Below are 23,637 nucleotides of genomic sequence, written 5' to 3'. Positions count from 1 at the left end.
GGCACTGAGAAGAAAAAGAAGAGCTGTTCGCGCATGCCATCTGTCCTGGCCGATCTGGACTGGTACTCGTTACTTGTCATGGCTGTATGTTTTTGCTGTATCACTAGTGTGTTACATCCCATCTTAAACTCAATATACCCACCATATTGATTGCATTCGATCCTGATTGGATTAGATAATTGATGCATTCAACTATCTTTCAAAGATTAAAATCCCTACACTGAGCTCTAGCTAAACCCTGGGGTTCAGGCCCAGGATGATCTGGTCCAAACACTGGACCCATGAGATATCAGTTCTAAGCTACAGTCTTTATCCTTTTGCTCACTCAGTGTATGAATGTACGTAGGGAAATAAGGTTTCTCCAAAACAGAAGTGTGCGCGCACATTTCTTCGAAAGTGAAATGTAATATAATGAGGCATACATCAAAATGCTGAGCTATAATAAAAATTGGGGATCAAGTTACATGGTGCCTTTTCTGGAGTAATCTGTTTTGATCTCTAGTTTACATCAACTGATGTCAAAATTATACAAGAATTGGCATTCATCTTATTCCTCGCACCAGTTTGTAAGAAAATTCCTTAGGGAAGTTTCTGTGCTTCAGACTGGGAAACACTGTATGTATTTTTTTTAATTCGTTCATGGGATGTGGGCGTCACTGGCCAGACCAGCATTTATTGCCCATCCCTAATTGCCCTTGAGAAGGTGGTGGTACAACTGAGTGGCTTGCTCGGCCATTTCAGAGGGCATGCAAGAGTCAACCACATTGCTGTGGGTCTGGAGTCACATGTAGGCCAGACCAGGTAAGGACAGCAGATTTCCTTCCCTAAAGGACATTAGTGAAGCAGATGGGTTCATGGCCATCATTAGACTAGCTTTTAATTCCAGATTTATTACAATTAATAATCTTCCTGATCTTCTTGGGTTTCTTGGCAAGAAGCTGAAGGGAACACAAGTTAGTAAGTTGAAAGACCATGGAAGGATTTTCATACAGTATTCACAGAAACCAGTTATCATTGGATTTATAATACATGGTATACAGTGCTCCAGTCATTAGGTGTCAACTGTACACTAAACTGAAGTTAAATTGTACATATTTTACTTTTTTTTTATTCATTCAATTACAGGTATTCCATATCTTTGTCTCCACTGAGACGGAGTTGTCATTGTACTGTAAGCTAAGCAATTGACTAATTCTTCACACTAGACAATGCAAATTTGAGTATTTCATTCAAACCTACTCTTTGGTTCATTTGAACTAGGTTAAAATCAACAAATGCTGCTTAATCATTCTTGAAAATGATGTAAAATCCCATTTCTGAACCTTCAGGAGCGACCAGCAAATTATTAACCGACCTTGAGGTTGTTATGTGTACATGAGCAGTTTATTCTACAATCACTTTGTAATGCAAGGCTGATAAAGTGAGAGAACTGTTGCATGCAAGCTGCCTTCAATGTCTTTGCACTTCTGATAAGAAGCTTTCTGAACAAAGAAGAAACCTGGCACCTGAATCATTGAGTTGATATCTAGATGATAACAAACCTCACTGCTTGAGCAACAATTGCCCAAGGGAAGGGTCTGTGGCCAACTTGCGTTTTATTTTTAAGCTAGTTGCTCAAAACCTGGAAATACACTTATTGACAAGTCAGTGGCTAATCACTAATAGTTGAAGGAATGCAAGAATTGTACATAAATGAATGGAAACTGGATAAACAGCTATTGCCATTATCCTTTGTACCTGGAGAAGCAACTGCCATTTCAGTGTCTGACAAAGAGCAAAAACAGAAACATTTTTCCTTTTGGTTGTGATAATTTTTGGAGTCATGAGTAAGTTGGGCACAATAGTGTAGTAGAGGAGTTAGACCAGTGTCACATCTGCCTGTTGTTTCTTCTACACCAGAGCTGTCAGTTTTCATTGGCACATGGGTGTCAGATTCCTTATAAGCATTTGGTGAATCCACCAACAACTTCCATTTACATAGGACGTTTAACAGAGAAAACATCCCCAGGCACTTCAGAGGTTCAGGGAAAAGATGAACCAAAGCGAACAATATTAGGAGCGGTGACCAAATGTTTGGTTAAAGAGGTCAGTTTATAGGAGGGCTTCATAGGAAGAGAGGGAGGTTGAACAGCAGAGAAGGTTAGGGAGGGAATTCCAGAATGTGGGGACTTGGTAGCTGAAGACAGTCATTGGCCAAACGGTGGAAACAAGGGAGTGAGATGCACAAAAGGCTAGTATCAGAGGAATGAAGAGGAGGGCAAGGAATGGGAATGGTATTATGGAAGAAGGAGGTGGATCTTATGGACAAGATGAGCTCTGAGATGACGTGTGGAGATGAGAGAAAAACCAGAGACACAGGTTCAAGGAAACTGCAACGGGAGCCTGGAAGGAGGTCTAGCGTGGTGGAAAGGAAAAGCAACAGAGGCAGCTGAATAAATGGTCTTAAATTTAGTAACAAAGAAATTGATGATGAGCTCTTAACACTTTGATTTGGTCCAGCCAAATCTAGTGACGGATGGCGGAACTAAGAATGGGCAAACAGAAATTAGTGATAGGTCACTACAGAAACTTCCTGTTAACATCCTGGAAACTAGGGATGAGCAATTAACCCCAAATGGGCACTCCCTTTAATCTGATGCTGTAATCAGATCTGTAAATTGGCACAACACAAGATTTGTAAAACAGAGGAAGACATAATGATGCATATTAGTAGGGCAATGATGTGACAATACCATCATCTTACTTGCTTCAAATTATGAAATCTGGTAAAGAAAAATATTTCTAAAACAATTAGATTTCAAATCTAGTAGTGAAACAGATGCCAAGTTACCTGCCTGAGCAGGTAAGTTATAGGCAACCTGGCAATGCTCGCTCAAAGATGTCAGCCCAGTCCTGATTGAAACTGAACTTCAGTCCTCATCTGCGCGAAAGTGGCAAGCTGCAGATGCCAAATGGGTGTCCCAGTGTAGCTTGCTGGGCGGGGCCATAGGAATTTTGACTGGTTGAGATGCTGAGCCAGTCCACAAGTACATCCTGAGGGGTGGGGGGAGGGGGGTTGGTGGGGTGGGTGGGAGTAGGCAAATCAAAGTGGTCAAGCTCAGGCTAGACCCTCCCTGTTCCACTTGGCTACACAGAAATGAAATGGTTCTTAAGCTATTCTTACCCTCTTGTTGGCAGCCTCCAGCTTCCTTTAAAGACCACTGGTAAGGCCACCAACGACCTGGAACACTTGGGTGGAGCATATGGATCAGATGCGCAACTCAGTTGCCGACCAATTTCAATTGGAGCCCTCAACTGACATTCAAACTCTAATTTGCATATGCTGGGCACCTAAACGTCCAATTTGGCAGCTGACACACTTCTGGGGGAGAATCGGGCCCAGGGAGATTATGACCCAAAACACCTTCCTCCAACCTCTTTTTTTTTTGTCCAAAATACACAAGACACGAGGTGGAATTTCTCCCACAAAACCTTCACCTCTATCCCAAGTTCATAATAAGGGGCCTTGACAGCGTCAGCTCCTGTCTGACATCCATTTCTTCTGCACCTCAATGACATTTCTAGTTACACTCCATGTGTGATGGCTCAAACCTACATCCATATCCCATCTGGTTAATGTGGCAGTGTTACTTGTTCTGAAGCGCTGACAAATTAATAAAGGTTTGCACACAGCAGAATTATATGGAATTCCTGGCTCCAAGCCAAAATACTTATTTCTTCACCTTTTGGCAGTAAAATTCCACTGGTGACAAATGATGACACATCACAGTTGTTTATTGCAATTTGCCACCTATAACCTGCATTCCCTTTCTACAAAGGTCATTAGCTGTCATTGTTTGTTACACACACAATGCACTGTTTTATGAGAAATACAAAATATAAAAGCACAAGCCACATGAAGGGGAAACCTTTGCATGATTGGAATACAAAGAGGAATTGTACAAGTCTTTTAAATTTCTTTAAAGTCAGTAATCGTAAAGGAAGAATGTGCTGCTGAGGAAGGTTTTGAAAGGATAATCTTAAGCAATTAAGGAAAGTTTCAATTCAAAGAGCACTCTGGGGACTGCTAGGAATAGTTATTTCATAGTAATTGCTGCACTTGCTACAGCTGGAATGTGATGCTTCCTTATTTTATATATATTTTACTCAAAAACAAACCATTCAACTCCATATGCCTGCAATAGTGTAAACTATGCACAATATCTGAACCATTTTGCTAGAATAGAATGCCACCTGTATCCTCAGACAGAGAAGAACTTCTCAGGGCTGTGCAGCCTGGCATGTCAAGTGCTTTCCTCCCCGCTTCAGAGAAGGAAGAGACGACAGTGATTTGTATTGTAGAGAAACAAGAGGTATTTCATTGCTGACCAGAATGATTTGATATTTTGACACAGAAAAGATTTTGGGCGCTCCCTCCCAAAAAAGTTGTATCCTTATTGGCAACTCCAGTGAGATACAACAAACACAGGAAGAACCACAGCAAGCTCTGGCTTCACAATATAAGAGACTAATTTATGTCTCTGCTTTATAGACCCCCCAAATAGCATATGAAGGAGACAGGGCAAATTAATTTGTGGCTAACACATGCTGGGATTATTTAAAACAGTTTGCGTAAATGCCTTGGTAAAAATTATTCCCAATTTAGATTCATTCTGTTAACCCCTTTAACAGAACCTCAGGCTTACTGATGTGGTTAACGTTTGATGCTTATTGAACATTTACAGAGCTCAGTCAGCTTAGAGTGTGCGCTAGATGAATGACATCTGTTCTCATGGTGTTCACTTGTTTAAAATGCAGCAAAAGGCTGCCTACAGTACAAAGTGAAAATATGCACTGAAGGTCTGAAGGAAAAGACAGAAATAAGGTTCTTTAGGATGTCTATCATCCTGAATCGTATAACCGAGATATATAACCACTGTTATGAGCTGTGGTGCTTCTAGTCACTGTGAAGTGACTGTATGGGCTGAATTTAGTGCAGCCGTCTGGAGCGGGAATGAAGGCATGGGGAGGCCAGAGAATAGCTTCAGACGCATCCGCCAGGAAATCCAATGTCGTGACGTCGGTTCCTGATCTAGTCAGTGGCGGGAAAGCACCAAGGCAGCTTTGCCGTCCCAACGTGACGGGAGTGCAATTTATATTGTAGAACAGTTAGTTTTAATGCATTTGCATGTAATCGTAAGCGATTCAATGAGGAGATTGGAATTAAGTGGATGACGGGCGGCCCTCAAATGCCTTTGGAACTCCGGCCGTTGAAAGCGGGCAGCACCGAGGTGAGGCCTCAGTGCCACGATGGGTAGGCAGCCATGACCAGTGCTGCATAGGGGAAAGTGGGGAGCAGTGGCCATTGTCGACCTGCAGTGTTGTGCACTCTGCATCGGTGGACTTGGTCTCAGGTGGCAGTACCAGGTGAAGAGGGTCTTGGGTGGTCTGCAAGGGTGAGCAGGGTCTTGGGTGGCAGTATTGGGTGAGCAGGGTCTCGAGTGGCAGTACCAGGTGAGCAGGGTCTCGAGTGGCAGTATAACATTGCTCAATGCATGCTAGCAACATCAGAGCTTATGGACAGAAGAAATCGAACAGGAAAAGACCAACTGGTCCAACATGCCTTCATATAATGAAACAAGGAACAGATTGCTGGGAAAGTGATCACCAGACTGTAAAATACCCAAGAGGTTTGTCAGATGATGTTCTAAATGTTGAAAATTTTAGTCCTTTATATAGTTTAAATTTGAGGAACTGTGGCACATTGAATCTGGTTTCATGCTCTTCCCAAGCTTTCCTGTTATAGTCTGTATATTTTATTCCAATTGATTAGATACCAGCATTTACACTGCCTTTGGGAGTTTTTAAAATCACAACTGTGGTACACAGCAAACTGTGCTTCACGTCCAAAATGCCAAAACATGTAACCTTTCTTGCATTCTACTGCATCACTTAGCCCATATGTCACTGGTACTTTTCAGTAGTAGCACTAGTGCAATCGCCAGATCTTGTACTGTAACTGTCACATAACAAGAAGAAAAAAAATTGCATTTATATAGCGCCTTTCACAACCACAGGTCGTCCCAAAACATTTTACAGACAACGAAGTACTTTGGAAGTGTAGTCACTGTTGTAATGTAGGAAACACAGCAGCTAATTTACACACAGCAAGCTCCCACAAACAGCAATGAAAATGACCAGATAATCTGTTTTTGTGATGGTGAAAGAGTGGTAAATATTTGCCAGGACACTGGGAATAACTTCACTGCTCTTTTCACAATAGTGCCATGGGAGCTTTTACGGCCACTTGAGGGGGCAGACGGGGCCTCAGTTTAATGTCTCACCTGAAAGACGGCACCTCCGACAGTGCAGCACTCCCTCAGCACTGCACTGAACTGTCAACCTTGATATTTGTGCTGAAGTCCTGGAGTGGGACTTGAACCCACAACCTTCTGACTCAGAGGCAAGAGTGTGAACAACTGAGTGAGCAACAACAACTGATAAGATATATTTACAAGATCCAGGTGGAAACAAGAACACAATACGTGGTTTATCAGTTGACAGAAAAAGATCAGGTTACTGAATAACAACACTTTATTTTACTGGGTCACAAATTCCTGTTGGTGTCACGTACTCTACTTTCTAAAGTGGCCTTTGGAGCCACTTAAGAAAAGTTTCATCCATCAGATTACTGGTTTATCTGTTTCCGCGCCCAAGCATTTGCATTGATATATTCTACATGCACAGTGGGATATCACTTTAGTCTGATGCAAAATACTTCCTGGTAATGACATCACAAAGACCCACACCATCCTTCATATTAATACATGTAGTGATTGGTAATAAAGCCCGGCTCAGGTATAAAATTAAAACCTGACCCGACCACATCCAACCCGAACACAACCCGGGCCCCGAGTCCTTCATTTTTATCATGCCCGACCGGACCTGAAAATATCAAACATGTTATTAGTATAAAAAAAAATTTGCGTCAAAACGTGGATTAAAAAGAAAACAATACGAAACAAAACCCAACCGCAGCCAACCCGAACCCGAACCCGAGCCCGAATGCTGGTCACCGAATATAGACCCGACCCGAACCCGGCACACATAGTCGGGTTCGGGTTGGGTAGCCAGGCTTTAATTGGTAAATTGGCTAGTCGATAAAACCTAAGTTTATGAGATAAGTAGCTACAATTGTCAGAGTTACAAGTTAGTGTTAAACCAGGCTATTGAGTGCGATACAAGTGTGACCAGAATGAAAACTAGTAATCCTGAATTCTGTAGAACCCATCATAAGATTACATCCTTCAAGGAAACACTGGGACCCTCCTACTAATTAGTGAAGAATCCTGGGATCTCATTGAACCGCATTCAGAAGGTTAAGTGGAAAATTCCACACACAATTCATTTTCCTTTAAACCCGAGGTACAGGTCACATCATTATAGGGTCCGAGAAAGGGAATTTTATTTAAATACATTGCTGGCTGGCTCATGATAAAACATTCTCGTTAAATTGTTGTGACGTTCAAAGGTTAATTGTGTGTTATCGACGTGTAAATTGATAACAAGCAATGGAAAATTAAGCCAAGGTTCAAATGGCACTTAGAAAGCTGATTGATCTTTGGCCTCACCATGTATTACAGCACCTGAACTCTCTGATGAATTAACATATTATGAATGTCGGAACAGGAGTAGGCCATTCAGTCCATCAAGCCAGTTCTACGATGCTACTGGATCATGACTGACCTGTACCTCAACTCCATATACTTGGAAATAAAATCACACATACAGTGGATCACTATAGAAATAGCTAAAGTAGAATTAAAGCAGAAGTGCAATGAGCTATGGTCCTAGGTTAACAGACAGCTTTACAGTTAACAAACCAAATTTAATAGATGGTGATCTGCAGTATACTGCTTTAATGTACTCAGAAATGATGTCATGTGACATCGTCTCCTATACCTGAACTCTTTCATTTGCATCTCGTCTCCAAATTGAGAAAAGATTTAAGGAGTGAAATTTAGCAGACGCGAAATGGGCTCGTGGAGAATCGATGGCCGATTTTTCACTGCACCAGTTTTTATTTTCCAGTGATTTAGAAAATATTTCCAAGATTATTAATTTCAAATCAAGTAAAAGTGACAATAAGATGAGGAAATGAGTCTCCAAAAAAGGGTCTGAACTATTAATCTGTAAATTTAAGTGGAAAAAGGATCGGGTGCAATGAAAATAAAAAAATCGCTGTCAATTTTCTCCAAGCCTGTTTTGCGCTGTTGGCACAGACCGATTTCACCCTCTTAAAATACAAATAAAAGAGTTTGCTTTTTTTTTTGATTACACTATAGACTAAGAGCAAGGTTTTCCTATGCCGGAGCCCACTGAGTTGCCGGGATTTTACGGGCCCTCCCAAGGTGGGATCGGAGGCAGGAGGAGAGGCACAGAGTAATGTAGCGGGAGGTAGGGGTGGGGCTTGGAGGGCCCGTCACCTCCCCGTCACCCAGCGATCTTCCGGGGGGAGGATTGGGAATAGCACAACGACAGCCTTCCTGCCCAGAGGCCAACTAGGCCCTTAAGTGGCCTATTAACAGCCAATTAAAGGCCTCTTCCCACTGCAGCTGGGAAGCTGGGAAGCTGGGATCTTACCAGTGGCAGAGGTTGGAGGGGCCTCCACCACGCGGGGAGGATGCCTTGTAAAATGAGGCACCTTCCCTGCGGGCTTGTGGGAAGGGTTCCTCCTCCGTGGGCAATTTGTGGCCCAAGGAGGCCCCCCACCAGTAACAACTTTACCCCGAGACCCCCCCTTCCCCTGAACTGATGGACCACTCCCCAACTCCCTCGCCGGGGTCTTCCGTACTGGCCCCGGCAACCCCGCTTCACCCAGCTCTGTTCCAGGATTTCAGCACTGGGCCTGGGTCCGAGGCCTCTGCAGTACTGGCAGTGGCCACCGCTCCCGGTGACGGTGTCGATACTGCTGGAGGCAGGATCTCCGTCCCTTTAAAGTCTTTAAAGGGACGGGGATCCTGCCTCCTAAAACTCTGAATCAAAAAGGCCAGAGAATAGCTCGAGAGCGGGTGCGGGGGATGGGTGCACACAAAGGCAGTGGTCAGCCACTGGGAGCCCTGCCTCCACCACAAAATCCAGCCCAGTGAATTGGATCGTACCGGTGCGCTGTGCATATTCAAAAGCCTGAATGCAGAACAAAGAGGAAAGTCAGCCAGAGAGAAATGCCTGCCCACAGGGGAGCCTAATTATTCAGTTACAGGACAGCAGCTCTCACAATACAACACTCAGGGTGGCCAATATTGCTCACACGTCCATGTTTGACTTTACAAGCTTGTGAAATTATTTTCTTTCCCCAAGCAAAGTATTTTAGATCATTATACTGCTTCAAGTCTGAAATTATAATTGGACATCTCGTGCAGTCCTTTATTGAAGAGCCACCTGAGTCTCCAACTACACACTACATCTGCTTAATAAATTAAGCATAACATCATCAGTTTTCATTGCAGTAGCAGTGCCTTATGTCATTAAAGCATTTTTGAGGTACTGAAATGAATGCCACAAAGATGACAAGGAATGGAAAGAGGCCTCGATAGAAATACAGAAAAGCTGTCAAGCGCTGTTTCTATAAACATAACTGTCAACGCTGGCAGTCTGGTAAAATCATCTTCATGGAAATACTAAGGAGGTCGGGAAAAAAAAAAAAGAGCAATTTTTTTGAGCACGCTATGCTGAGTTAGCTGATTTTACTGGGTGGCAATGAGAATATCAACCTTGCCTTACTGTCTCTGGGTGATGAAAGGATGGCAAAGGGAGAAAAAGTAGATTTCATGATCCTGTCTGTCATCACTACTGAAAAGTGCATGTGCGAACGTCAGATGAGAATAGGAAAGGGTTAATGTGTAATGCCCTTGACCATGGTACTCTCTGTCTCAGCTTGTACATGAAGACTGGGCACTCGGGTGAGATACTGATGGGTTGTAGGCACCGTGGAACAATGGCAAGATTCAGGACATTTAGGAGAATAATTTTGAAAATAAAAAGGTGATTCTAGAAATAAAGCCCGAGGTATTTTAGAGTTAAAAATTGAGTCTTCGTTTTTGTAGCGTGACAAGGGCCATTGTTCAATCTTTATAACAGGTTGTATTGGGCAATGGTAAGACTTACATTGTGTGCACAATTTATTGTAACATGAACATCCCATTGACAGATAAGAGTTTTGATCAGATCTTTTTTTATTACTTTTGTGTTTGTGCCACTTGATGCCAACACCAGTCTCTGGACCATCAACATGCAGAAATGATTGTCTTCCTGGTGATAAAGCATTAATGTGTTGGTACCTTGTTTGGGAAATAGCAGTTCTTCACATGTTTGTGCAAAGGTGGAAGAACGATTAAATGTAGCTTTTTAATATACACATCTCCTCATATAGCAGACCCACAGGAAAGCTTAACAAGGCATTTCCAATGCTGAAAATTAGGAAGTAAAAATTAGAATAACATACACAGCCTCGGAATTGATATTCATTCATAGTCCAGAGTAGTTTAAGAGAAAATAACCTTTGCAGGCACCCAGATACACAATGTGCTCAAATGGGGATAAGCCCCCGATCCTACACTCACAAGCAGGGTCTGGGGTGTCTTAGTCACATTTTCTAATCAGAAAAGGCAGTGTATAAACCCCCTTCTCCAACCAAGAATGTGGGGATTGCAGGTGCTCAGTCTAAGTTTCCAATCTGTATGCGAAGCGTTCTGGTTCCTTTTTACCATATCTAGTAATCCTAAAAGCAGAAGGGAGAAAGATGCACAGCACTCAATTTGACGCAGGGAATTCGCACAACTTGTACTTGCCATGAACAATGTTATCCTATTGCCCTGAACATACATCCAGAATGAACAAGTACTGGAGATGACATGATTATTCAAAGGTGTTGGTCAGAATTTGCACAACATATTTGCATTAGCTTTCAATAGCTGCAATAAAGCTATAAGAAAAATGATTTAAGGTATATTTCCATTTTATTTGTACAATGTTTGCTCTGTCAACATGTGTTGTCATGATGGAATTTACAGTACAGTAATTTGTTTCTAATCAACCCAGATATTATCTATTTGTAACTGGCTTCTGTGATTGAAGTCCTTTTACTTAACCCTTCTTTCACAATTAAATTAACAAAGTCTGCTTTTCTTGGTGACTCATACCATTTATATTACAAACAAGGTTAAGTTGCAGAATTGCCACTAAAATATACGATACAATACAATAGCCATTGGAAGTGGAGAGAGATGCACTTGAGAATCAGGAACAAGGGACGAAGGAAGAGGCACTTAATTAAATTGAGGTCAGACCCCAATATAAAACATGTTCATGTTTACACAGCAATCCCATGTGGCAGAGGTCAAATGGAAGCCTGTGACCTCTGGGCCCTGCTTTCCCATATTTACCTTTCTTCCAGCTCAAGGCTTACTGGAGGCCGGAGACATGTGATTGACTGGGAAAAGGAAATAAAAATCAACTCTGTGTGTTTAAGAGGACGCCCAATTGTGGGATCCATCAAAACATGCATCTCCAACACCACTGGGGCTGCAGAGGTCTTGTGCTCTACATTAAGAAGTGCCAACAGTCGGAGTGGCACATAGCTACCATCAAGTTGTGGGAATACCAGACTGCTATTAACAGCACCCCCATTTAAAAGTGGTTGTCGTGAGCTTATTCATCTCAAGAGGAAAAAGGGTACATCGAGGAAAAAAGGATGCATCATTTGTAAAATCAAATTGCACAGCAAATGTAACAAAGACTCAGCAAAGCCTCGACAGGGAGCTCATACAAACATATATAAAGTTATTCAACGTATTCACATTTCATAGCTCAATATTTGTTTGAACAAGCGTTTGGTAAAAACTGGGGTTCAGTTACCCAACAATTAAGCAATTATTATTGCTTTGTGAACGTCAGCATGAATTGAGAAAACTGAGAAAAACAGCATGGCTTTAGATTTTTCAACACTAAAATTACTTTTAGGACCAAATCTGAATTGTTAAGACATTTTTGAACTTTAAGAGACACCAATTCTTGATCCCATGTTCATACGCACACACCAAGAAAACATGAAAATACTGCTGTAAAAACTACCCACCTCTCCCCCAGTAGTATTTTGACAATGCGCACACTGAAACTACTCAACTAATTGACATGTAGATCCTCTCGCAATGCTTTCTCTGTAGGCGGTTCTTAGACACTGATCAAGAAACTTACTTTTCTAATAAGAACAAGAAAGGTTGAATCATGCTGCATTTGCAGTGCAGAATTGCTTCTTTTCTGATCACATTGCAGTTCCTAAATTAAAACGTCATGTGAACGGTTGTTTAAAGATGCTACCTTTGTCCATCTCCTGGAAGCCACTACTTCCCCAATGGCTGGAGATGGTCCATGCACAACTTGTACTGGAGTGAAACTTGGAAAATATTGCACTGATGAGACAATTTAAAATGCAATTATCATGAGTTGATGTAACATGCAGCGAGATGGAGCCACTGATTTAGGGAGTGGAGCTCTAAATCTCTTTTAATGTCCTGTGCAATATTCCAAGACTTATGGCAGCATCAGTGCCACCAACCACAGCTGCCCATGTAGAACGAAGGTGAGAATCATAGAAATGACAGCACAGAAGGAGGCCATTCAGTCCATCGTGCCTGTGCCAGCTCTTTGAAAAGCCTATCCAATTAGTCCCATTCTCCTGCATTTTCCCCGCAGCCCTGCAAAGATTAAAGAATTAATTTTGCTTTTGGAACCTATAAAAGGAATAATTTTACAGATGTGCATTGTAAAACTTTGTGTTGATGTAGAAGAAACTACTGCAGCCTGATCATATGATGGACTTTGACCTGAGGTTACAGAGTTGGCTATTCTAGGTTGTTCCAGGAACTTAATCCATTGGAAAATATCCCAGTGTGGTGACAATGTAATTCAGGCTAGCAAAATCTATTTTATTGAGCTCTGCCAAATTAAGTCCAATTCTAAGTTGCATAGTACAAGAAGACGATTGCTCTTAAATTACTGCAAATTCTCTTATGCAATTGACCTGTGGCGGTTTCTTGGAGCTATGTATGCAAGTTAAGTGTTAGATATAAAGCTGGATGGGGAACACACAAGGTCCAATTAACTTTGTACTTGCTGAAGGAAGCTCAGAAGGTTAATGAGGGAAACTGGTCAGTGATACTTAATGTAACTTTAGCTGCTTTTATATTGTTCTTTGGCCGCTGGCTCCTTTAGCCTAGGCCTCCCACAGCGGGTGGTCAAGAATACTCCCTTTTCTTAACCCTTGGGTCTTAGTGCCTGCTATCATCCTAACTGTGCCTTGTAAAACCACTGCAGCATAATCCAGGCACACTGCCAAATGATGTTATGCCATCATGTTTGTGCCCCTGTTCCATATATATCTTGTGCACTGTGACGTCACTAGTTGACGAGGTCATGACACAATTACGTTGAACAGACACCGTGATCAATTTGTTATGGCCATTCTGCAGACGTACTTCTCTCCTGCTGGCATATACGGGCACTAACAATACATTTGAAGGATAGATTGGCATTACTCTTAGGACACTTTTCCTTTGATGTGGTTTATAGCACAAAAAGGTCCTTTTGAGAGCTGCAGGCAGTAAGTTTGACAGTCACTTGAATACGGCCTGACCTAATCAATTAAGGGAACTGAATCATACATACTAAATAAGATAGTCAACTTCCCATAATTCTGGAATATCAAACCCTTTGACAGAACTTCCATTTCTCATTTAAATTCATATTCTTATTTTCACCCTTATGTTTTCTGGGACAGATTTTGCACAGGGATTCACCTGATGTCTTACTGTAACTTTGTCGGCAAATCGCTGGAAACCTTGGAGAAATGGTATAAAGAGAGGGGAATTAACTTTGTTGACCACTAGTGTCATCTTGCAAGCACAGATGTAATTTTTACACCATTTTACATTGTTAAAGTCATCAACTGATCCATAGAAAGTATGGTTGGAATAAAAGAATTCCCATGATATGGAGGGAATTCCCAACCATGGAGTCTTGGCCTTATCAATAATAACTAACGGTACAGGCTGCAAGGAATTTATTTGGAGCACAGTGTTATATTACTCTTCAAGCGTCTCAGAAAAAAAAAATTAAGCCACCAAGAATGGCAAATCTAAAAATCTAAACTTTTTCTTTAGGTCATTATTGCTCCAAGGAAGCCAAAACATCATGTGAGTGTATGTGACTTAATTCAGGATAAGCATTTCCTCAACTGCTCTTTAAACCTCCACAGCAAACCAGGAAAGCAAACACTGCAACAATTGCATGTCTTCAAGACATTTTCAATGCAGGTGGCTGGGCGAAGGACGATGGACAGGGATAGTAATGCCTTAAAGACTCAAACATGCAGATTAGCCTAGAACAGATTAATTTCCCTCAACAGGAAGCTGGCTAAGTGACTGACTCAATAATGTGTGCAAGCGACAGCAATCGCAGTTTTGCAATGAGCCTATTACCAGGAATCCTAGAACAGAAGCCCAGCATTGCGAAATCACTTGGTATTTCATTATCATCCTGAAACGTGCCATGGGCTTACCTCACTCTACCATCAGAATGAATGATCGAATGACACCATCTCACTGCATTTGTCACAAAAAGAGGGAGTAGGAAGGAGGAAACCTTTTACAATCCATTTATCCTAAATTTTAAATATTAAAAGGATAAAAACTTTGAGAAAAGTCTTGGTTTGATGACATCAATTTCATGGTGATGTCACTCAATGCACAGTGTCTTTATTACTTCACATGCATATTCTACTAGAATTAAATACAGCAATAAAAATATATGTGCAAATACAATTTGCTAGCTTCCCAACAGCTCAATGGGCTACTGCACTGACTGGTGTGATTTAAACCTTTGGGCTCCCACTCTAGTTTAATTTTACCCCTTTGTCTCTAATGGGTTAACTAATCTCAGCCAGGGCAGCAGTGGAGCTCTACAATTGGTCCCAATGTTACCCAACAGGGGAAGTGAAAAGTGGCCAGGGTTCCTGTTCCAATTACTCCTGAGGGAGAGTTTGTGTGAGAAAATGAATATCAAGTGATTTGTGATATGCCTCATGCTTGAACAAGCTGCCATCATTCATTCCCTAAGGTGACACGTGAAGAATGACTACTTTAGAAGAGATGTAGAGAGCTGATAGCTATTTGGAATTGCACTCCAGTTTGACTTATCATCTCAGGAGTGAAAAGGGAGAGGTTTAAATGAAAGCACCTTGGAAAAATACTGACATGGCAGCAGACAGATGTTATCAGAGGACAGACAGATTGCTTCCCACCAACAGTCACATTAGTTCTATGGCACTAGTTGTCCCAAGAATCAGGCCTATCTGCAAAAGTCGCAGCCTAACAACAATGCTTGTATAAGTTCCTACATTTCTCAAACACTTCTCTGTGGTGTTTTGTTAATAGCCCTGAAACTTCACACCGCACAGCTCTGAAGAATGTATTTGACAGAAGATTTCAATTTTCTTGCCTAATATAAATATTCAGCTAACCTGACCTAATGCCTACATCAGTTGCAGCCCTGGAGAAGAGCACACTCAATTTGAGACCAGAACATGCTACAATGAATGAGATCTCCCAGGGTACGGACATAGATCTCCCCGGATTCTGTTTGTGCAACAAGGAAGTGTTGAATGATCTGCCTGGTAGTGTTGAGCAGAGTTTTCTCTTGCCACAGAACGCAGCTGATGATTTGTATCCACCCTGTGCATCAGTCTGGTGTCAGCATATCAATTGCTCCTGTCGCAGCCCCAGACTGTGGTTAACAGAATCTAGTCTGACCACACATGACGAAGATACTTTAACATGACTACATGATACACAGGTGGAGTTGTCCACTTGTATTCTTGGTACACAAATAATGTGATGTACTATTGGCCTCCTTGTCTCGAGAGACAATGGGTAAGCGCCTGGAGGTGGTCGGTGGTTTGTGAAGCAGCGCTTGGAGTGGCTATAAAGGCCAATTTTAGAGTGACAGACTCTTCCACAGGTGCTGCAGATAGATATATATATATATATATACACACACATACACGTCTTTGTACCAAACCCTCCCCAGTTTCTTCTCAATTATGATCTTGTAATAAATCCCGCATTTTTATGATCTTAATTAAAGTTACTGTTCATTGTGTCATAAAACAGCCAGCAGATTTCCTGTTGAATTTGATGTCCTTATGTCTGCTGGCAGCAAGAACCAATTCTAATGTGGGCGGTTTTGGGAGCTCACAGGCGTATTTGAAAATAGCCATCTTCTCCGTCCATTCCCTCGGCCCTATGGCAGGTTTGCAGCTACTGTCCAATGTTTTCCCAACTCTCACTGGCAATTGCACAGGGATCAGCTGAAGAAATGAACATTATGGGGGGGTGGGGGGGGGGGGGGGAAGGGCTGTTTTGAATGTGTTTTTTTTCATAAAATCATTATGCACGTGTGAGTTGCATGTGCACAATGTTTTTGTTTTACAAACCTTAAGTATCTTAGTCAGCAAGTCAGGAGTAAAAAGAAAATTTGTGTCAGGGATGGATATGACCAGATGTAAAAAAGAATGGAAAGTCTGAGCAGACAGCATCTGCTCTTTTTGATGCCTGTTCAGTAATCACTCCACACACCTTTCCGCCCTGCCCCTTTTCTCCTTGCAGTTGTCTTGGGAGTGAGATGCTTTGGGTATTGAACAATTCAGCATTCAGCTGTACTGGGTCATTCAGCATTCCAAAAGGATGTGGGATTCAACAAACTAGGAAACCAATCCCACATCCTTTTGCAATGCTGAATAACCCAGTACAGCTGAATCCCGAATTGTTCAGCACAGCACTAGACTTCAGTGCAAATGAGTCCTTACAGCATGACCCAATCTGGAGACACAATAGGGGGTCCTTCGCAAGAGCAGGACATTCAGAAACATTCACTATACTTTACTATTTGATGTGCAACAGCAGCTCACTTCAGAACAGATGCTAATTTGCAAGGATGGCATAAATTGGGCTTTATTCAAGTTTCCCCCCCACCACCCTCCAAAAGCTTTCATGAGCAATAGCTCCTTCTCGTTTGGCCCTGATCAGGACTAGCTAGAGTTTAACAATGAGTAAGATTTAAACTGTATTGATGAATAAGAGACTATGCATATCCAACCCAGTTCATATCTGCACAAAACCATTACTCACTGCCTAGACAGAGGCCGAGTTAAAAACATGAATGTCAAATTTTTGGAAAATTAATCAACTAAAAGCTGCAGGAAATCTAATTTCTTGCAATAGAGAACTAATAAAAATACATGTTACTGCAAGCAATCATCAACTACTGTAGCAGCGATAATATTACAGATTTGGACTTAACTTTATAAGCTACTTGTTTTAATCTCTATGAAGATGGAATAAAGGCTACAATTCTACTTTAATTAGATTAATTAGATTTACTTCTTCATCTACAGGGACCTGCCTTTGCACTCAGAAGCAGGAAGATACAGGAGCTGTTCTGGCATAATGCCCAGGTTAGGCCAGGAAATCTGCGGCTGATCTTAAGCTGACCGCTGGCAGTGTCGCCACAGATTCCAGGTCTGGGGATTGCTCCAACAGAAAGAACTTGAGTACAAGATAACACAGATCATGGGGATGGGAAGGAATCCTGTAGCTCTAAGACTGCTCACGCCCTGCTACCATGAGAAAGCTACACTCCAGCAATATAACTTGCTTTCCTTCTTCAGCAGCAGAATTGTTCTGCAGATTAATAAGCTTCACCAGACATTTTGTCTGAATTTTGTAAATAACTGCCTGCTTGTGAGCTCATGCTAAAAGGCATCAAAGCTCGATTTAGTTCAGAAGCATGATGGCCATACTTTTGTTGAAAGGTTTGAGCTGCAAGAAAGTCAGAGTAAGGTGTTCTGAAAGATTTTATTTCTCAGATCTATTCAGAGAGCTAATGAAAACAAGTAAAAATAGATTGCAGAAATTCACTTGAAGATAATGATTAATAGAGTCATAGAGTTATAGAGTTATACAGTACAGAAACAGGCCCTTCGGCCCATCGTGTCTGTTCAGACCACCAATCACCTATCTATTCTAATCCCATTTCCAGCACTTGGCCCGTAGCCTTGTATACTGCGGCATTTCAAGTGCTCATCTAAATATTTCTCAGTGTTCCTGCCTCTCCCAACTCTTCAGGCAACGTGTTCCAGATTCCAACCACCCTCTGGGTGAAAAGATTTTTCCTCAAATCCCCTCTAAGCCTCCTGCCCCTGACCTTAAATCTATGCCCCCTGGTTTTTGACACCTCCGCTAAGGGAAAAAGGTTCTGCCTTTATCTATGCCCCTCATAATTTTGTATACCTCATTCAGGTCCCCCCTCATCCTTCTCTGCTCTAAGGAAAATAACCCTAGCCTGTCCAGTCTCTCTTCATAGCTGAAATGCTCCAGCCCAGGCAACATCCTTGTGAATCTCCTCTACACCCCCTCCAGTGCAATCACATCCTTCCTATAGTGTGGCGACCAGAACTGTACACAGTACACCAGCTGTGGCCTAACTAGCATTTTATACAGCTCCATCATAGCCACCCTACTCTTATATTCTATATCTCAGCTAATAAATTAATTAATTAATATTAATAAATTAATGTCCTGATTTGCACTTTCATCATAGACAATCTCTACTGCACTCAGTCAGACACAAAGTAAATAGATCACCAGTGAATAACTTTAAACTGCAGAAATATAACCTGAACCTGATTTTTTTTAAAGTTTTCACAAAAAAGGGGATCTTTCAAGCCCCTAATACAAATACCGATCATTTTAAAGGATGCGTCATCCTGCAAAAATGAATAATAATGTCAGCATTTTTGAAACTTTCCAAAACATTATTACTGTAGAAGTTACTGAAGCATCTAAAACCACCATCCTGGATAACCCCCGTTGTACAATTCTTATTTTGCAAAAGTAGAATAATTCAACCCCCTTTAAAAAGGCAAAATCCATGCTTTGCCTTTGTTCTCCTATTACAATGTAGCTCAGGAAGTGACTATTGTTGTACACTTTTTTAAAAAAATAGTTCCAAATGTTATTCCACATTTTTTTTGGTCAATCCTACTAGAAATAATTTATAAGGCATTAACACTTTTAAGACATGTGCAGACAGGACAATTCTTACATTGCATAATTATTGGAATTGTTCTTTTAAACCTGAAGAATTATTTCCACTGGATTAATCATCAAGAAACCTGAGATGGGGCCTGGGTACTTACAAGAACTTCTGCTCCTGCTACTCAGCCACACTGACTGGAAATTGTGAGAAGGAAACATGCAGGTTTGCCGATTTGGTGCAGTGAGGACCGGAATGATCTCAGTTGTGATGCCTTTCACTGTCAAATAGCTCACCAACACTCATTGTTTAGGCTCAGAGGTGAAGCAGAGTTACACGAATGAGATACTGGGAGGCTGTTTGCACATCACACATGGAACCACGTGCCAGCAAGACTTGGAACCTTCAGGGATTGTGGAAAGAAAACACTGTGGGGTGGGGGGAGGAGAAGGGGTTTACAGTGGTGGCAGGGAGGAGAAGACAAGTTCCCCTAGAGAGTAAATGTGTTCAGTTGAGGGTACTACAAATACAACTGATTTTGAGATAGGTTCAAACACATTTGCATCGAAGTTACAGATGTATAAATGGAAAACATACAGCTAACTAATCCTCAGAATAGGGTTACTTGATAATCTATTACCATTCATCATATCCACTTTATGCAATTTGCAATCAAATTCTGGTGTGAATTACCACATAGAACTGGATAAACAGTTTCCATACTATTTTCATAACTTTAGCTGTTGCATTAAACAGAACTACCCACCCCATCCTATACACATAATAACTGAACCAAAGAATCACCATCATTGCTCTCTAATCCATTATTAACTAGTGAGGTCTAGCAAGTGGGGGAAGGGAAACCAATAAACTATCATCCCAGCCACTCTGCTTCTTGACTGAGCTAGTCACATTCTCTATCTATATCTTTATCTATATATAACCTCCTCCTTATTGATGGAAACTATAAGTTAGAAAACTTTCATGGAGGCAATGGATGGATTGATTGTTAGTACACACTGGTTAATGTTGCTTTGTTACTTTACATGTCCTGGGGACAGAGGAATTCTAAACATTAGCAACACATTCAAGAGAAGCCAGTGGAAACAATGAGGTTCTGTGATGTTACACTGCTTCTTCAGAAAGGGCTACCAATTGTTTATAAGAGTATGAAATAAAACCATATTATGGTTATCCATTTTTGGGATCTACAAATGTATATTTCAGATTTGGACACCATCCTTGACTTTCAGATTTATACCTCAGGTTGACTGACCTACTAAAAACTAGCAATCAATCAAGACACTTGAAGGTGCAATTTAGTCTCAACTGGATGTGGGCACTGTCTGCAGATAAATCAATCTAAGCTGAGTGAATTCATAAATATCCCACAGAGAACTTCGATCAATTTGAACTCAGAAATGACTTTAGCGTTCAGCACCCTTGGGGTTACTGCAAAGCAGCTGAATCGTGGGGAAAATTAGTGCCATTTCGAAGTGCACAGAACAGCACCTGAGCAAATATATGCAGGAAACAAGAATTATATCTGAATTCATAAGGTTCCCCCACCCCCCCCCCCCCAAAAAAGTCAATATACAGAAAATATAGCGCATTTAAAATCTACTCGAGTCAAGTAACCATCAATTCCCCTGCAAAGGCACCATAAAATTATAAATCACTAATCTTTAAAAAAGCATAACGTACTTACAACATTTTATATTGTCACTGGTTTGAGCATAAATATGGAATATGTGCCCTTAATTACTGAAACAAATGAGTTGCTAGTGCAAAGGAAATACTGTATACTTTTAATGGACAGAAGGTTACATTTATATTCTTCATTGTTCTCAAACTAGAAAAACAAATTCTCTGAAGCGTGATGATACCAGGGATTATCTAAAAGTCATTCAGAAATTAATGCATACATTAATAATTCATCCTGGCCTAAAGTGACCAGAATATTCCTAACAGTGAGCTACAAGACCAATCAAGTAATGTTCAAACTATGATTAAATGTGACGCTTTACTTTTTTTAAAAAAAAGTGTTCATTAACTATGGCTGTGCAAAATGTTAAACAGCAATTAAGACGCTGAACTGGTAATTATATATGCTGGTACTGCATAAATTAAAAAAACAAAAGCAAGCCCATGCAACCTCTCCAGACTCCGCACAGTGCACTCACTTAACCCTTTGATCGCCAAAAATAGAAAACTCTAATTTGCGTTAGTCACATCTTTAAATAGAGAAACTTTATGGCGCTCCCCCATGCAGATACCACCCCCTGCTCAACATTAAATAACATTGTCTTTGTCAAAGTCATTCTGCATTCCCCCCCCCCCCCCCTTACAAAATGATATTAATGAATCATTTTATCCCAGATGAGGCAGTTTCTTCCCATGTCCCAGCGACTTATTTACAGCGATCGATGAAGATGCATTTCAGACACAATGGGAATTTGAGAAGTGGACTAGTGGCAACACAACGGAGCTTCCCATGGACGGGTCCCTTTAACACTTACCTTCCTAATTCCTTTCCCATGAGCGTGTAATTACTGTTGAAAGAGTCGGTCCGTATTCGGGACAAAATCTTGACCACCATCCCTTTACGATTCATCATTGCAGCTTCGGGCATTCACCAAACTTTCAATAGTCGCGGGGCACTCAAAATACAGGAACACAAAGAAACTCCCACTTTTTGCAGTCAGTCAAAACAAAGCAAACCTCACACTAGTTGAGCTTGCATACATTTAAATGTCTCGGAAATACGGTGGGAAGTTCAGCTTTCCGCCGAGTAGCAGATTCCAGCAGTATTTAAACTTATGCAAAGTCTGCAGTGGAGTTGACAATTCTCTCTCTTGCTGTCTGAGTTGCCTTGTGTTAAAGTGATGAGGAAACTGCGGCACATTGAAGAGCCTCCCTTCCCTGTCCAAACACTGCACTGCAAGACTGGGAGCTGAGTTCTCATTCAGCTGAGCATGTCTAAGATCTCCAACAACACACAAGTTGTGGCCAGACATCAAAACGCTCAGAGGAGCCGAGGTCCAAACGACATCATGCCTTAGAGAACCAATCAGAGTCTGTACGGAAGCAGCTGAACTGGTGAAAAGGAGCGACACCGTGAGTTGCTGAGGCTCGATTCCAAACTGCACCAGTTATGTACAAATTTCGAATACAAAAGCTGTAGCTGTAACAATAAAATAGAGTTTGCCACCTTTTTTTTTGTCAAACCTAAACCAGATAGAGAGTAGAACAATGTAGAGTGGGATCAAGGCTTGAGTGACTTCGTGATGTTTGCTTTTCCGCAGTTAAAATTTCATTGAAAACCTTGGGGAACAGAATTAAGCCAGTGCACCAGACGAGTTAGTTAAAATTAAACGGTGTTGTGCTGACCGTGAGGTACCTGAGCTCCCACCAGCACCAATTGGAAAAGCACATGTCCATGATTTTCCAGTGTGCCCAGTGGTGAATAAGGTACCTCACTACCAGAGACCTCAGAATACTTGGGTAATTTTTATCATGTGGGATTCTAGTGCTTCCCCCCAGTGTTTCAGGGATTACAGTTGTAATTTATGTCCATTTTTGTGAAAAGCACAAATTATGAGACACAAGTAAATGGGGAGAAAAATTCTTTTAAGAATCAGATTTTTGTACAGACTTGAAATTTCACTCCTCACTTTCATCCTTTATAGAATCATTGGGTTGGATTTTACTGTGGGCTTCGGGAATGAAATGCAGGTCCCAAGCCCGCACTTGCCGGCCATTAAGGATGGCGGGGAGGGGGATGGGGGGGTTCCTGATGCTCCCAGCCCAATCAGAGGGCTGGCAGCTCTGAAACCTCAGCAGCCGCACCAGGAAAGGTGGGCATTGCTGAGGTAGGTTGGAGACCTCAGGGACGCCTCAAGATGGAGGCACCCTCATAGAGGTAAGTACAAATTAAAATTCAGGAAGGTCAAGGGGGAAGGCCCCACCGATCGCAGGGCAAAATCCTCCAGAGGGATCGTTAGGGCCACAGTGGCTGCCCGTTCCTGCCCACGGCCCCCTGTGTGGGGCCAGCAGGGAGGCTGCCTTCATGAAGCTGGTGGCCTCAATGGGGGGGGGGGGGGGGGGGGGGGTACTGCTGCACTGTTGGCAAAATGCTGACAACCCTGTAAAATGGCCTTTAATTATGCAAATTGGAGTGGGCAGCCGATCCGCCTCACATCCCACTGCTGGAAAACCTCTCAGCAGCAGAACTGCTGTCCTGATGGGGCTCCCCATTATTTTACTGCCATCCCCACCTCTGTTACCGCCACCCAGGGAGCTGGTAAAATTCTGCCCATAGAATTTTACAGCACAGAAGGAGGCCTTTCAGCCCTTCGTGCCCGTGCCAGCTCTTTGAAAGAGCTATCCAAATTAATCCCATACCCCAGCTTTCTTCCCATAACCCTGCAAATTAGTATACATCCAATTGTCTTTTTAAAGTTACTATGGAATCTGATTTCACCACTTTCAGCTAGTGTGTTCCAAATT

At 41.8% G+C, this 23,637-nt stretch overlaps 1 protein-coding gene across 1 annotated transcript in view; it reads right to left on the bottom strand.

Moving 5' to 3' along the window:
• stk17al (serine/threonine kinase 17a like) overlaps positions 1–22,167 on the bottom strand; it is a 54,107-nt gene extending 31,940 nt beyond the window's left edge. The window contains exon 1 of the mRNA XM_068013409.1: positions 21,648–22,167. Within this exon, the coding sequence (XP_067869510.1) occupies positions 21,648–21,760 (113 nt within the window). The 5' untranslated portion in view covers positions 21,761–22,167. The remainder of the gene's footprint in view (positions 1–21,647) is intronic.
• Between the last annotated feature and the right edge of the window lie 1,470 nt (positions 22,168–23,637).

This window comes from Heterodontus francisci, chromosome 33 (assembly GCF_036365525.1).
Source record: "Heterodontus francisci isolate sHetFra1 chromosome 33, sHetFra1.hap1, whole genome shotgun sequence".
NCBI lineage: Eukaryota > Metazoa > Chordata > Chondrichthyes > Heterodontiformes > Heterodontidae > Heterodontus > Heterodontus francisci.
Note: the sequence above shows the minus strand (reverse complement) of the source record. Positions and strands in the feature narration are given on the sequence as shown.